At 39.1% G+C, this 17,147-nt stretch overlaps 1 protein-coding gene across 1 annotated transcript in view; it reads left to right on the top strand.

Moving 5' to 3' along the window:
* SLC9A2 (solute carrier family 9 member A2) overlaps nucleotides 1-12,658 on the top strand; it is a 33,027-nt gene extending 20,369 nt beyond the window's left edge. Inside the window, exons 6-12 of the mRNA XM_027641314.1 lie at nucleotides 1,587-1,676; nucleotides 2,934-3,004; nucleotides 4,339-4,500; nucleotides 5,072-5,168; nucleotides 6,069-6,200; nucleotides 8,059-8,149; nucleotides 10,192-12,658. Of these exons, the coding sequence (XP_027497115.1) occupies nucleotides 1,587-1,676; nucleotides 2,934-3,004; nucleotides 4,339-4,500; nucleotides 5,072-5,168; nucleotides 6,069-6,200; nucleotides 8,059-8,149; nucleotides 10,192-10,562 (1,014 nt within the window). The 3' untranslated portion in view covers nucleotides 10,563-12,658. The remainder of the gene's footprint in view (nucleotides 1-1,586; nucleotides 1,677-2,933; nucleotides 3,005-4,338; nucleotides 4,501-5,071; nucleotides 5,169-6,068; nucleotides 6,201-8,058; nucleotides 8,150-10,191) is intronic.
* Nucleotides 12,659-17,147: the final 4,489 nt, after the last annotated feature.

Genomic DNA, 17,147 nt, shown 5'->3' with positions numbered 1-17,147 from the left:
GGAAGGAGCTGACGGTCTCTCCTATAAATGGAAATAGAAGCTTATGGTCCTTTGGGTCAGAAAGGACCTCTGGAGGTCTCTAGTCCAACACTGTGCCCAAAGCAAGGCCACCTTCAAAGCTAGATCATGTTACTCAGGGCCATGTCAAGTTGAGTTCTGAATATCTCTGTGGACTGAGATACCCCAGCCTCTCTGGGCACCTGCTCAAGTTTTCAACCACCCTGACCAGATAATAGGCCAATGAGATGATATTAATGGAATTCCTCAAGGATGGTTCCTGAGGATGGTTTTCTTTAATATTCTCGTTATTGACCATGGCACATAAGTGTAGGAGTTTTTGTTGCTGATTGTTTCTTGATGACAGACTTTGAAAAGTGTTCTTAGGGTGACAGTGAGATAAAAGTATCCTGTAGAAAGAATTGAGGGCCAATATCATAGAAACAGAATGAAACTGAACAGTAATAAAGTGCAAACATGTTCTTGCTAGGACTTTCTTACTAGGAATTTCTCTTATGAAATGGGAACCTTTGGAAAAAATTAGAAAGGGAAAAAGACACAGGTGTACTAGTTGGTAATGGGCTAGATTTTAAGTCAGCACTGCAGTGGGAACAGAAGAAAGTGAAATCTAATCTTAAGACATACTGATACAGGTGTTTCCATCAGAGCATGATGTTGTGTTCTGGAGTGACCACAGGACTGGTAAGTCTGTCACGTGAAAAGAGACCAGGATGCCTTGGCCTTAGCAAAATGAAGGAGAAGAGGGACTATAATTACTGTTTATACGAGGGAGTGAACACAGTTTAAACTAAAAAGACAAATGCTGGCACAAGAACAAAGTGGTACACAGTGACCATGATGCAATTAAGATGCAGCTTTCTAATTATCAGAACAATAAGGTTCAGGATGAGTGTTCCATTATGAGCAATGGGGCAAAGAAACCTAACTACTTTTAAGATAAAACTTGATTCATTTACAAAAAGAAATGTGACCTGGTTGTCTGGGATAGTAGGGACTGATCTCAACACCACAAAAGATTAATTCCTCTCCCCTGTGCCACTGTGCCTATACAGGTAAACAAATTATGTCAATTCTTCCACAAATAATTATTCAAAACCATGATATCATTCTGTGATAGCCAAAACTTTTTGTTATTTGTCTGAGAATAGTCAGGCAAGGCATGTTTACAAAAAGCCTTAATGTCATGCTCTTAAAGAGCAATTTTAGTATTACTGTTGACGTATCTTTGACTACCTGTTTTGGAAGTAGTCACTAAAAAAGAGGACTTTATATGTCCATTTTGAAATCATGGGGAATCTGTTTATTAATTCAGAAAACAAGTGAGTGTTTTTCTAACACAGAACTGGAAAAAAAAGTTTAAAAATCATATGGATGGGATAGATGGTGTATTCCTGATACGGTGTGTTAGGTTGACCCTCTAGGACTTCTTAGCTCTAGGGAGCCCCTTCCTTCCTTCTCTTGCATTAATGGAGTCTGTAGTGACAAGGGCTTCATAGTTAAGTGCAATACCTGCTAATCAAAAGAGTGAATTCACATTTATAGTTGTTGTGTTCTTTTTTTCTTCACAGGGAATAACAATTCGCCCACTGGTGGAGTTTCTTGATGTCAAAAGGTCAAATAAAAAGCAGCCTGCTGTCAGTGAAGAAATTTATAATAGGGTATGTTGCAGCTTAAGTATCATAGATGAAACCCTTGGGTAGATGAAATTCGTAGTCACTGTCAGTAAGACAAGGATTCAGCATATAATATTATGGAGAGGCATGTGCTGTACTAGATTTCTTTTTAATAGCTGTTATAAGAACAATAATCGTAAAGCTTATACTTAACCTTTGGCATTTACTGAAATTATTGTTACATATTATTATTTTGGAATCTTCACTTTCTTAATAGTTCAACTCTTGAAGCAAATTAATTTTCTGTAGTTTGTTTCACACACAAGATACATGTTATTGTATAATTTAGCTACACTGGGAAACCCTTGGCAATTTAATTGTATTGCATTTGACTTAATCTAATTAAACAAAGGCAAATTTCTCTTAAACACATGCTTAAACTTACTTAACTCTTACATCATCAGCCTTTTTATGGATTTGTGTTTGCTATGTATGTGTCTCCAATTGTTGCAGATTATTAGCCATGCATGTACTTGAATGTATTTCTCCTTGCAGCATGCCTATGGCAAGTGGTTTGAAATTTCAAAAATGAGGAATAGTAAGGCCCACATTTAGGAAAGAAGTCAGTCTAGGCATCTAGAGAGACACCTACTGAGAGACCTCTACTATGGTTCTTGAATTAAGAGCAAACATGCTGCCTCTGGGATCAAGTGAGATCTCAGCTGAACTGATTCAATTTTTATCATTCATAATAGACTGAGGAAAAATGTATTTCTAATATTAGGTGAACAGGATGCTTTAAGTTGAAGCTAGACAACAGTTCCCTAAAAGAGGAGCTCAGGACCTGATGTTGGCTCTCTCAGTTCTGTCCTGTGCATCCTGAGGGGCTGGTGCTGATGTGGAAGCTTCTTCCTACTCAGACTCTCTTCTCCACAAAATCATACCTGCTTCACTGTCAGGCCTGGGGAAGTCTCCCAGGCATAGCACAGAGTGGTTAAGGAATTTCAAATAAGTGAAAATATGGTAAAAAACTTTAGTTTCATGCAGAAGCTGAGCAAGATTGACATTGAGGAAATTAGCAACTAACTTCTGTCCTTTTGGGGCTGTGAGCTAAGGGAGCTCCAGGAGAACAAAACAGATTCTGTCTCTGAGCTTGGTTGAACTGCATTTGGTAAGATGGAAGCATTGTCCTGAATTGTGACTACATGTTTCTGTTTTAAAGTAAGTTGGAAACTAGTAATATCTAAGAGCAAGCCTAGTGATGTCTTTAAGTTTATGTAATGAACCAATGTTTTCCTTTAGTTCTTTGACCATGTGAAGACTGGAATTGAAGATGTGTGTGGACACTGGGGTCACAACTTTTGGAGAGATAAGTAAGAGTGGCATTTAAAACTCTTTGTTATACAGGAGAGGCTGAAATGGCTCAGTAGCAAGAAACAAGTGCTGTTGGGCATCATATTTAATTTTCAGCATTTATTCTTGAAAGCGGATGGTTGTTTTTAGAACATGTGGGTTTCAGAGGAAAAGCAGCAGAACAATGTTTTTTTACTAAACCACAAGCAAGTAGAACAAAATCTCCAGCTGAGAAGAAAGGCAGCCCTCTGATCCCAGGGTAACTTCTGAGTGTGCATGTCCTCTCCCTGTTTCTGACTATTTCAGAGAATTTCGTGTGTGTCTGGTGAGCCTTTCATCCCATCCAGCTCTCCTGCTGCAAATTGTATGACTTAGCAGTGTTAAGTGAGAGGTTAGTTCCCTATTTGATGGTAGTCATACAAAAGCTATTGGACTTCCTCTAGAAAGATCAAGGTAGTAGCAGGCATGAGGTGCCTAATGTCAGGCAACTCCACAGTTCTTGATGGTATTATTTAAGACTTAGTGTCAGTGAAGAAGATTACCTCTGGCAATACCTGAATAATTCATAGTTTAGCTGCTAAGTCATCATCATCATTGGTTTGTATCTAATTCCCTTTTCTCAGAAACACGCTCTTTTAAAATGACATAAATTCTTTAGACCCAAAGCGTTGGCATCACTCACCCACCTTCTAGTCACTGGTCCAAGAAGAATTCAAGTGTTTTATACAAAGAGGAATGTCACCAGGAGGAAGGGCTGAGGAGAAGTCTCTCCAAATGACTTGGGGGAAACTCAGACAGATGTGTGACATGGATACAACTTTTCTTTACTCAGCTTGATTCTCCTCCAGCCTGTGTGAGATCTCTGACAAACAAAATCCCCCCTTCTGTAACCAATATTTTTTCAGTAAGCAACCAAGAGGGTCGCAGTTACTTTAAAGGAAGGGAGAACTTCCAAAGTTTTACAAGAACAGGCTAAAATTTCAAAGAAAAAGCAGTCAGTGCAAATTTAGACCTTTTATTTGTTATTACAGTAAATATTTAATGTTCTCTTTGTCTTAAGGAAAATGGAGAATTAAAAATAATATTTTCTAATAACACAGAATACCTTAAAGTTAAAAGTTACTGCTATGGAGACTGTCCGCTACCATATTAACAAAAACACATGTGAAAACTATCTATCTGAAGTGAACATGAAATTAATGCTTTCTTATGTTACTTAGCATGGGTTGTTAATATGAACAGACACATTCCCAGAGAATAAACTCCTTTAAAGTTGCATTATGTAAAGCGTACTGGCTTTCTTAACTATGCGCAGTAAAAATTAACTGGTTGGGCTGGTTTGCCTCATGTACAGGTTTAAAAAGTTTGACAATAAATACCTGCGAAGACTTCTAATCCGCGAGAACCAGCCTAAATCCAGCATCGTTTCTTTATACAAGAAGCTAGAAATCAAGCATGCCATCGAGATGGCAGAGAGTGGAATGATAAGCAAGGTCCCTTCATCGGGGTCTCTCAGGTAAGCAAGAGATACCGTGATGACCAAGCGTTTCCTCTAGGTCCTGTAATTTATTTCACAGCCCGGTCTGTAGGCAGTATAATCACTTTGACATAAGACACTTTGTGTCTGAATGTCACCAGAACAGTAAGAGAATGTGAAACAAGACCATTTTTTCTGTAGCTTGGTGAGCTGTACTCTTCTGGAATCTGTAGTTTTAACAAGATAGCTGCTCACTGGAACATTGATTTGCCGTTTAGAACGGAGCTGGTCTTGAACATGTGCCTGCCCATCTGCTCAGAATAGCTACAGGGGAAGCCTGAGGGGCATTTTGAAAAGTACCTAAATCACACTTACAATTTAATGTAATTTATATCACATTTTGGAGACTCAGTTTTGCGTCTTACCACTGACTCAAATCAGGATTTCATTTCTCCATGTTACGTTTTCACCTGTTCCTCGGTTGTTTTGAACTGTTGTTTCCAACTCTAACAAAGGAGATAGTTAAAATGTAATTACTGGTCATAAATACAAAACCAATCTTTTTCTCTCTCTCTCTTTCCTCTACTTTTTTTTTTGCGTCTTACAAAAGTGAATATCATGAAGGAAAGATAAAGCCACTTTCTCCCACTGAAATGGAAAACATGCGGGAAATATTAACAAAGAATCTCTACCAAATACGACATCGAGTAAGGATGAAGTTTTGCATTCTTAAATATCCCAGTGATCTTTGAGTATGCTGATTATCTTCCTAACATATCTTTGGGCTAGTACATCTGCTCTACCACAGAATAATAATTAATGCTCTTATTTACCTCTGTTGCCTTGAATCCATGTCCTATCATATGTACAGTAGCATATCCATACTCCTTAGTGTAAATAGCTTACTTGATCTTATACTACTGATAAAGCTTAATGTTTTTGTCATATTACCTCCAATATATGTATGGTATTAAAATAGGATCTTAGGTGCAAATTCAACCCAACACTGTCTACTTATATCAATATTTTGGTCACTCCTTGATATGGGATTCGATTTCCTATTTGCCTACAGTTGTGAAGTTGTTTGTATTAAGAGCAGAGGTGATGAGCTGGAAAAATAGTGAACTAAAAGCAAAAGGACATTTCACATTTACCCTCCTGTGGCTAAGTAGTTTGAATGCCTGAGCCTTTGGAAAACATTAAAAAATGGAGCAAGCTTCAGCTTGCTGGAGGTAAAAATGACTTCCCCTTAGGTGACTCATCACTTTCAAATATGCGTCCTTGACATACTGACCGAGCTTCTACAGTGTGGGGGTGAACACTGTATTAAGCCAGCTTTTTCCATTTTCTCTTTCATTGTAAATATCAGCAGGTTAAATAAAAAACAAAGCAGCAAATGAAACAAGTGATGGTGAAGCAGATGACTAAAAAAGTGCTGGCATAATTACTCTTCTTGTTCCTAATCATCTGCAATATGATTTTGTTCATAAGGATTTATGATGCTTATGAAAACATTAAAAGAAAAAAGCCTGTTTTGCCCTGTTCATATAGTTCAACACATTTGTCATCATGCTTTTCAGGCTGTGATCACTGCTTTTGTATTTCAGACAATGTCCTACAACCGACATAGCCTGGCTGCAGATGCAAACGAAAAGCAGGCCAAAGAAATTCTGATCCGTCGCCGGCACAGCCTCAGGGAGAGCCTGAGGAAAACAAACAGCCTGTCAAGAGAAAGACCGGTACTTGCATTTTATTTGGTTTTTTTTTATGTAGAAAGCAGTTCTTTGTAGCTAATTGTCATGCACAAAAAAAAATCTTCTGACATGCAGGAAAAAAAATCCTGAATTTGGAAGACAACTATACATATAATGTCACCCTTCCACCTTGAGTTGCACACATTTGTGGGCCCCTTATTTGTGTTGACCACTTCAGCAAAGCTTCAGTCTTGTAGAGTGTGGTATGAAAATGGGATCTGATGACATAATTTTATCTTAAAGAAGCTGAACAGGCTCTGTACACAATGTACTTCTAAGGTCAATATTCTCTATGAGTGTTTTGATGATGTGTGGATAGTTGAGGTAAAAATTACTTTAAAATAGAAAAACTATTTACAGTATGCTCCAAAATATGGGAAAGAGAGCTTTTAATTGAGTTAGTCAGAGTGAACTCTTCACTTGAAAAATGGTGTAGTAGTCATAAAATATAGTCAGGACTTCAGGTTTTGACACAGAATAGGGACACCTCTTCTACCTACAAGAACTGCTGTGGCATGATAATATTTGGCTCTCCGAGGCAGTCCTGCAATACCCCCCCTGTAAACTTCTGACCATATTTGAATGGAGAATGCTGAATCAGCAGGGAAGCTGATCCTCCAAATCATATCAGGTATCAAGGAAATTAATCATCCTATAAATATGTATTTTCATGTTACAGGAATACTTAGTGACTGTTGTCTTAAAGGATACAGTTGTCTGTCAGCTGAGGCTGGAATAATGCCTCCACAATTGCTGTATCTCATTACCAGGGCTGCTGTGGTGTTAATTGTGACAATAAGACTGTTTCTGAATGATTTCTTCCCTCTCAACCACAGTTATGTATGTTGTCTTTGTCATACAAATACATGATTTCTAGGTGGAATAATGAGGAGACTCATCATGATTTTTATGTCAGGGCGAGAAACAGGGGGACTTACAACTTTTTAAAACGCACAGGCTGTAATTTTAAAAATAATTATTCATACATAAATCCACCACAGAGGGAAGAGGAAAAAGAGAAAAGAGAGGAAAAGAAGAAAAACCCGAAGAGGAAAAATATCTCACAGAAAATACATTTCCTATCAGGTTCGCTTTGAGTGTGCCACAATGACTGGTACAATCAGAGGAGAGCTAGACTATAAAGTTTTTAAAAAATCTTTGTAACAAATTTAAGAAAGGATGTCCTTGAGAAACTTGAATTTTAAAAAAAGCAACTTGTCCTGGAAAGTACCTCTCATGTTTCAGGAAGTATGAGATGTTCTCTGCTCCCCGGGTCTTTAAAGCTTATTCTGAGGAAAACAAGGATTTTATGCCCTGAACTGGTAAATGATCACGCTAGTTCCTAACTTCCCCATCAACTTCAGTGTGGCTAGTCAACTGTATAAAGTCATTTATATGTATAAAGCACTTGCAGAATCAGAACACAGATTAGTTCTTGTGCCCAAGCTTCAGTCTCAAACAAATTTTTGCAGCTGACTAATAAGAAGTTTCTAACATGGAGCTGCATGAATTGCCATGCTTGCAGTGTTTGCCTTCCTTAGGAAAACATGTACAGACAAGGTTGAAGTTAGAGACCATATATTTATTAACTCTGATTTCAGAGGGCATATCACTAGGCTTTCATTTGATTAAGCTGTTTGAGATTACACAGTCTTTGCCTTAGTTAGCACAGCAATCAGCATTGAGTGTGTAGTAAAAGATCACATATTAGCTAATCCCAAACTACTCCCCAGCCCTTTAGCTACATAAACCCGTTCAAGCCTCAAATGTGTATCTTAACACACATTATGCAGGTACACTAGTCTGCAGTAACTTAACATTTTTTGTATTTCTTCACATGCAGGCTGCTGCAAATACAAAAAGATTCCTTTCACTTCCTAAAAATACTAAACTCCCAGAGAAACTACGAGTGAGAAATAAAACGTCTTCCAGAGGTAATGAAAAATTTTCTGCTGCCTCTTACTGTGCTGCAGTCATTTTGCATACATAGAAGGAAAGTTTTTCCAGGAATGATTTAGAGAAATCAGAATATTAGAGCATTAAAAGCAGTGGGTCCTAAAGCAGGAATTTGAGTGTAGAGAAATGCCATGGACAGCAGCATTTGGTGGGCTTTCTCACTTCCTATTCTGCAGTGGCATAGTCCTCCCAGCACATCTCATGTGAGCAAGCAGCAGCCTGAAACACTTCTGCATCAGGAACACTGCTATGGCTCATTCTCCTTGCCTTTATTCCATAATGTCCAGATATCCCTCTTGGATTGTGAGGCTATATGGTTTCTTTTCTCACTGGGGTCAGGGTAGAGGACACTGCTCTGAGAACCAAACCAGAGAGGAGAATGAGAACATGAGGTCCGGTTTATTGTTCTCGTGAAGAACTTCTCAAAATGCTCTGGGTTACAAACGAATTGGTAATTTCCTCCCCCCCCCGCATAAACTCACAAATGTTTTATACTGGAGTTCTTGAATTCTAACAAAAAAAATTAAAAACAAAATCTGGAGGAAGACAGCTATTAGATGCGAAAACTTTGCCCAATTCTGTGTATCAGTTTTGATTATTACTGGTTGCATTACCATGCTTATACTGTGCTCAGGAGCATTTCCTTTCATGACAAGCTACCATCAAGATCTCTTGCTGGGAAGATTAAATATCTGCAAAGTTACTAAATGTCCTGATCTCCACCCTAATTAGTTTTCCACTCTTCCTGGTTAATTTAGCAATAGAGCATGGTTTTGTCTTTTAATAATTACATCATTGCTCTCCTGAATGTAGGATGCCTTTTATTCTGTAGTTATGTCTGCAGAGGTCACCTACCGTCATCTAGAATTAGAGAGGAAATGTGCCTCCAGATTATTCAGTTGTCAAAAAATATATTATTTGACATATTCAGGAGGGGAAAAGCCTGAAAACACAGTCTGATGAAGACCTTCCTTGATATATAATTATCTGGGTGAATGGACAATTACATGGTCATATATTTTGTTGACTCCTTCACCTTTTTAAAAGAAATAACACGAAGGCTCCTAATGGAAGTTGTTATTATGACAGTTGCACAAAACACAGTTCTTTACTTTGATACATTGAAAATATCATTTCTGACTTAAGTGTAAGAACAAATCAGAGGCATTCATAACTTATTGTTAAAATAATTATGAAATTACTCAAATGTGCAAGTTTTGATGAAGATGTTAATTCATTTTAAAGAAATCTGCTGAGAAGAAATATATGCATATGTGCACATCCAGGCAATCTCCAGCTTGGTTTACCTGGTAGTGATCATCTATGAGCATTCCCTAAACAATCATGCCAGCTTTCCCTTGGCCATTTTCTACCCTGCTGTGAGCAGGAGAAATACTCTGCACCACTTGCAACCTGTAAGATTTGCCCTGTGGATTTTCTTTCATATCTGACATTCAGGCATAGGATGTTTCCTATTAAGGACAGGACGTTTCCTCCCACCTATACATTGACCTTGAAAGATCCTTTGCTTGGTAGAGTATTGATGCTCCTTTTCCAGTCATATTTCTAGAGCCCCTGTACATGTTATGGTCTGGAAATGCCTCTCAGTTTAGATTTCTTGGGATATGAGGGTAAGAAATCTAATTTTTGTATCCTGCTTGGATATAAGCAAGGAATAGACCCCAAGTACCTAAGAAAAAGACAGGTTTTCCATGTTCAGAGCCAGAACTGGGGAAATGTCAATTTAAACAAGGAGGCACTTGGCAATCAAGGAGCAGCTGAGTGAGGCCTTTCTAAAAATCACAGTTTTGAGGGGAGAGGTGTTTGTAAGTCAGATCTGTCCTCTATACTGGTGGAGTTAAGAGGCTGTTGTTATTGGGTCTAATCAGAAAGCACCAAATTTAGGAAATAGAGGGAAACTTTTTTCTATGGCTACTAATGCTCAGTATGCTGTTATTTGAATATTCCTGGAACAGTTATATTCTGCACTTAACATTTTAATTTTGTTTTCAATTAACAGTGGGTGACAGCAGTGACTCTGAGTTGGATGCCGCTACTACAGTGCTCAATCTAAGACCCAGAGCAGGGAAAATCTTGAGAGACCAGAGACTGAGACAGCAGAGGCCACTGCCTGAGTTTAGGGTGGAGTGGAAGAATGAAGTTGATGGAAGCCAGGATGGACGAGGAGAGCAGCAGGAACCAAGCACCTTGCCTCAGCCATCCATTGGGTTCAGGCAGCCACTGCTCACAAGACCAAGATTTGGCACTTTGAGCAGGGAAGATCTGACTGCAGACCATGGGCCAGCAAGACCTATGCCACCACCACGATTAGTTAGGCAGGCATCACAAGGGGAAAGGCAGAGAAATAAGCCTGAGAACCAGCCGTACTGAACACAGCCAAAAGAGAACTATTGCTAATAAATCATGAACATACTGAATTAGAATTCTACACTGTCTGATCAGACTGCAGGATCCATTAAAATAACCAAACAAGCCTCAATTTGGGTCTAACCACTTCCATTTGAGTAAAGTCAATGCCTTTAACTAAGTGAAAGGAATACTGGAACAATTGCAAAGCTGAAGACATTAAAAAGAATCATCTCTTTTATAAATAACTTATGGCAATGCTTGAATTTAATTTATTCCCACTATTAAGATAGTATGGAAATGTGCCTTATTGCCTCACGGAACCAAGTCATGGAAGTTCAATACCTAGTTATCCTTTGAAAATCATTGTTGGAAGTCCAGTGATGAATGGATTCTTAAAAAAAAAAAAGCGTATCATTTCATATTTTATTTATAACCAATAATACTTGTTTTAACCAGAGCTTTAGTATGAGTAACACTGAAAATTGCACAATGCACCTATCATATAGACTTCTAAAGAAGAATAAATATATTCCTGAAGGCTAGTTTGTTCGAGGACCTGTGATGCAGAAAAAGAGGAAGAAGAGAAGGAACAAGCTGTAGAGGCAGAATTGCAAATACAGCTTATATAAAAGACTCGCAACAGAAACAAGACCTGAATAGCTTGAATTTTTACTTTCTGAATTTTTGGCAATATGTTACCTCTGAAAGGTACTAAGGATCACCAAAGAAAAACTGAATTACCTTGGCTTTCACTAATGTCAGCAAGAGCTGAGAGCAACTAGCGGGACACCAGAAGGCCTAAAAAAAAGAAAACTTCAAGTGGATAAATAATGTTCTTAATCAGAATTGCTTTTTGCACCTTAGTTTCTTGTTTGCAATGCAAATACAGCAGTAGAATAGTTACAGAGCACTGCACGTAGACAAAGAGAGCAGTCTCCTGTTTGAGTCAGGGACCACTGAGACTCAAGAAAGCTTGCTCACTCATGCTTGTGACCCTGGTCAACTTGTTTTACTTTTTGTTTCCTCATCTATAAAAGAGGAAAGATAATCTTTTCTTTGTCTGAGCTATGCACTCCAAGGAACAGAAATGTTCCATCTAATTTGTTTTTACAGAAAAGTAGTGGAGAGGGGCCCTGGAATCTGATGAAGTCACTGTGCACCTTAATAACATGGACTTCTTGATCCTAGTGTCAATGGCTGCCATTTGAAGGCATATGGGAAGGGAGGGTGCATTAAAATAAATGATACTCCTGTAGCTCTCAGGAATTTGCACTTTCTGTCCCACTTAATCTACGTACTAAGCTTGCATTAGCACAGATACACATTTCAGCACAATGCAGAAATCATTCTACTTGTTACAACATTGATAACTGTCATTGAAGAATGTACACTGTGAAATCATAACTGTTCTCTTTCATTAGCACATTTCTAAATCTGTGGGCAATACGATTAATTTTTTTATTATTTAAGCTTGTTTTGAAAGAACTATTAAAAATCAGTTTTCTTTTAAAATCACAGGGTAGATTTCTTTCAAATGATTATGGGTGGGGTTGATAAATGGGGATTTAAGTCTTTGCTTCTTCTAACAGCTTTTCCAAAATATTTATTTCATGTGTGTATTTGAAATATCAAACCTTCCTAAGCTCATTCCTTGGCACAGGTCTTTTGTTCTTTTTAACTCTGTTCCAGCTATGGAAGTTTCTGCTGTGTGGCAAATGCAAAGTCTAAGCTGCAGAGGGATGGCTGTGTGAATGCTATAATCTCAGTCAAAAGCTCATGGCTATTCTCAACACATGATTTTCGTGGAAATCAATACTTACCTGTCCTTTAATGATCATCTCTTGTTTGGAAATAAAATTGGGTTCAAACAAAGCCAGCAAGTTTTAAAAACAAATTTAAATTTGTCTTTCAACAGGAAAGTATGTTTCATCAGTAAAATTGTCAGTGAATGGTCTGTCACTGCATTATTGGGATCATGTTTAAGTAAGCAAAAAGCCTCGAGTTTGGATTTCAGTTTTGAGACATCCTCCTCGCAGATCAGAATGCTTATATTAGGTGTTTTATATCAGGCCCATCTGAAATCTGACAAAATAAATAAATGTGAAATGTTGCACATAGACATGTAGTTTACTCTCTGTGGAGTTTTCTCATCCATGTGCTGGTAATGACCAAGCATTTGGCTTCTATCTGGGGAAAGCTGCCTTTTATTTTTTTTCAAATGGTCGTTATTTTTTATGGCACAATTTTAAATAATGAATGCAGGTTTCAGGAACCTTACTGCTATGCTGGTTGCCCATTAGTGCCGTGCGTGCTCAGATCTTGGTACTTAAAATGGTTGCCCCATAGTACAAGCACATCAAATTGAAGGTTGTTTTTACGAAATATAGTCTTAAACTCTTGGTGCTTCAAAACATCATAGCATGTTGTTACCTTTCCAAATCCTTTTAGAATCCACAGAATACAAGCATCAAGGCACATCTCCAGCATGGTTACACTGTGAAGCAGAAATGCAAATCTCCTGGGACGCTGTGTCCTTGCAAGTACTCTCTGCCTTCCTCACTCCTGCTCCTCCCACCCTTTTCAGGCTCTGTTCCGCTACTGCTGAATGAGACCCTTGTCATCTCTGGAAACTGATTTCCTGGGTGTTCTCTTATTCAGTAGCAATGACAGCAGCAGGTGACACAGTCAGTGTCACAGGTAACCCTTCTCATTCAACTCTTGCTCTGGTTTGGGTCAGAGGTTTACCTTTTATATCTTTTTTTTTTTTTTTCCTGCAGAATCAAAACAAGTTAGATAGCACTTTTTGAACTTGCAGAGGAGACACTTCCTTCATCTTGTGTCAATGAGAGTTTGTCTGCTGGAGATGAAGTGCCCAATAAATCTGTCCTCGAGCACCATCTGATGGGGAAAGTCATGTATTGACTGGGGACGTTTCTACCTTTTTCAGGAAACCACATCTTCAGCAGTGATGGGGAAACATGCCAAAGCCACATACGAATGTTTTGTTTCCAGATGGACTACCCAGTACACTCTGTAGTATAAATATTTTAGTGTGTTTTCGATGAAGCAAGTTCAGTTTTACAGTTTTAGGGAAAATATATATGTTTCACTCTGAATTAGGGTTTTCTGAGAATTTCTTTCCCCCTTCAGCTGCTGAGAGGCCTATAAATTGAAAGTAAATAGATCAGAAAGTAGGTATAGCAAGGGCTAGAGTAGATAGACATCCAGTTATCTGTTTTAGGTAGATTTATTAAAGAAAAAACAATATTTTGCCATGAAAGGCAAAATTTTAAGGGCTGTCCTACTTGGTACTAAAGTATAATGCAAACTTCACTGAAACCAGTTCATCAAAAGAAAACTGTGCTGCCTAACAATTTAGAAACTTTAGAATATCCTTCTCCACTAATGCCACACAGAAATCACATGGAAAAACATAGTTAAAAAAATTACCAAAATAATATGCCTGTTGTTGTGAAGAGTATCTTGGGCTCTCTGGGAGCAAATACACTTCACCCTCCACCAACTTTCTGAAGAGTTGCCAAGTCCACCAGTTCCAGACATCAGCTGATGCTGCAAGAAATGTGCCATTTCCAAAATTCTCCAAGTTCTGCCAACATTTCCCAGCCTCTGAAGAAAAGGTGAAGGATTGTGAAATTAGCTGGAGCAATGCTTTTTGTACTACAAGAGCTCTGATCCTATAAAAATATCCTTATGCATATTGTAAATATGCATAAAACATGACATCTGCAATACACAGTCCCAGCCATGCAAACAATAGATCAGAGGTCCAGGCCAGAAAACATGGAGGAGGAGGTATCAAGTCCAAGCATGAGAAGGAGGAACCACTTTAGGACACAGTATAGAGAAAAATCATGGTCTACCCGATTGAGGTGCTTTTTAAATCCAGATTAGTAGAAAGACTAACAGTCCTTTTTTTAGCCCTTTTTTCAGCAGATCATGATATAACTTACACTTTCAAGATAAACCTGCAGCTGTGCTTGACATTGTCTGTTGTATGAATGGCTATGAAGACTCTCCTAAAACTTTCCAAGTCAAAGAGTTTCATCTCCCTCCTGGTCTGTCTGTTAGATGGCCAGACAATTTATTAAACAGGGGGAGATTGGTTTAGCATTATTCCTTTCCCAAGATGGCAAACCCTGATATGGCTCCCACACAGCACTGACATGCTTTGGAAAACTTTTCATCCTGTGAGACGTGGCAGAATATGGGGGACAAAAATTGCAGAAGGGAAGGCAGTAGTTAGATGGCTGCTCTGGTGACCTTCAGTGGTTCATGTGCTCAGGTTTAAATTTGTCATTTGTTACAACAGCACCCTTATTGCCACAGGTTTTGTTTCAAAAAGTAATTTTTTTTGCCACAAAAAAGAAAAGTAATTTTAAATACTCCAGTTTACTTAATTTATTTTTCATCTATTACACATTTGTGAAGCACATTTCAGAAAAAAGTTCTTTGATGCTGAGATTTAAAATAATTAGAACTTTGGATTAATTTCTCTTTGTAAGTTAACACACAAATTTTTCAGGACTTCCCTTTAAAGCAAGCTCTACACTCTTTCATTTTTAAAAGCACTCTGACCTCCACTCACAATCATTTGATTCTTAAAGTTTTGGCTCCAATATACTCCCTTACAAGATTCATGATCAGCTCTTTGTGAATGAATCTTCAGTATTACAGCAATAACAGCACTGGCAAGTCTTGGGTTTTCAAACGCCAAATCGACAAGCTATAAAGGATCATTTACTTCACAGTATCCCACAACACCCGTAACCAAATGGGGACTGGCAGCACCTCCACATACCCACATCCACATCAGCAGGGATGTGATGGCACTACAGAGTGGTTGAAGTAACAAGCATGCCAGTTCATAAGCAACCCTTGTCCTGTTTTGTTGCTGCGGTACCTGCTCAATAATCAACCCGTTCTCAGAAAATGAGAATGGTAGTGACCCTTGTGATGGTGCTGTGTTGAGTAAATTTAGAGGAAAGAAAACTAGACAAGAAAACTAGACAAGAATTCTGCAGAATTGGTGTATTGGGTTTGCATTGCAAGGTTCTAGTACCAGGGTGGCTATAAATGTGCTTCTCTGAGAAGCTGCCAGAAGCTTCCCCTATGTCCAACAGAGCCAATGCCAGCTGGGTCCAAGATGGACTCGCTGCTGGCCAAGGCCATCAATCAGTGATGATAGTAAGGACTCTGGCATAACACATTTAAGACAGACAAAAAAAAAAGGTTATTGTGCAGAAGTAATTGTGGCCAGAGAGGAGTGAGAATATGTGAAACCATTCTGCAGACCTCGAGGTCAGTGAAGAAGGAGAGGGAAGAGGGGCTGCAGGCACCGGAGCTGAGATTCCCCTGCAGCCCATGGTGAAGACCATGGTGAAGCAGGTGTCCCCCTGCAGCCCATGGAGGTCCACAGGTGAGCAGATATCCACCTGCAGCCTGTGAAGGAGCCCTATGCTGGAGCACGTGGATGCTCAAAAGAAGGCTATGACCCTGTGAGAAACCTGCACTGGAGAGGGCTCCAGGGACCTGTGGACCCACAGAGAGAGGAGCCCATGCTTGAATAGGTTTACTGATAGTACTTCTGACCCTGTGAAGAACCCATGCTGGAGCAGCCTTTTCCTGAAGGACTGCACCATGTGGAATGGACCCACGCTGGAGCAATTCAGGTGCTGTAGTCTGTGGGAAGGACTCACGTTGGAAGAGCCTGTGGATGACTGTCTCCCGTGGGAGGGACCCCATGCTGGATCAAGGGAAGGACTCCTCTCCTGGAGGAAGAAGCAGCAGCAGAAACGTGATGAACTGACTGTAACCCCCTCTTGCCCAGCTCCCTGCACTGTGGCAGGGGAGGAGGTAGAGTGCAGGAAGAACAGAGGGGAGTGTGTGTGTGTGTGGAGAAGGTGTTTTTTAAGATTTACTTCTCATTATCCTGCTCTGATTTGATTGATAATAAATTTAATTAATTTCCCCAAGTCAAGTCTGTTTTGCTCATGACAGTAATCAGTTTGTGATCTCTCCCTGTCCTTATCTAAACTCACGAGCCTTTTGTTATATTTTCTCTCCCCTGTCCAGTTGTGGAGGGGAGTGATGCACTGCCTTTGGTGGGTACCTAGTGTCCAGCCAGGGTCAACCCACCACAACTGGTATGTTTATAAAGGATCTCTTCAAATGTATACAGCCTACACCAGCATGAAAAAAATCTTACATTTGCTTCATCATTTAAAAGCAACAAGATCAGTGCATATCATATGCTACCAGCTGTTTTACAGATATAAATTACTATCCTACATATGTAGTGTCTTCAACATGGCCTAATCAAAACTGTCAGAAAAGTCACTTTTACCAAAGTGAAAATTTTGAAAAGCAAAAAGCAAAAACCCCCCCAAACAACCAAAACCAAATCATGCCCCTACCCTTCCTACATGCCCAAGGAAACCAAGCCAAAATAAAGTAACAGCAAGTAAGAGAAAAATCTTAATTTGCAGTGATTTGCTGGTAGAAACTCTTTTCCTTTAGTCCATGTTCAGATCTCTTTTGTTACAGTCTTCAGATAGGACAACTGGATTCAAGAAACTGCTTAGTAAT

This window comes from Corapipo altera, unplaced genomic scaffold (assembly GCF_003945725.1).
Source record: "Corapipo altera isolate COAL_440 unplaced genomic scaffold, ASM394572v1 0, whole genome shotgun sequence".
In the NCBI taxonomy this organism is placed as follows: Eukaryota; Metazoa; Chordata; class Aves; order Passeriformes; family Pipridae; genus Corapipo; species Corapipo altera.
The sequence above is the reverse complement of the archived record's forward strand: the minus strand, read 5'-3'. Positions and strand labels throughout refer to the sequence as shown.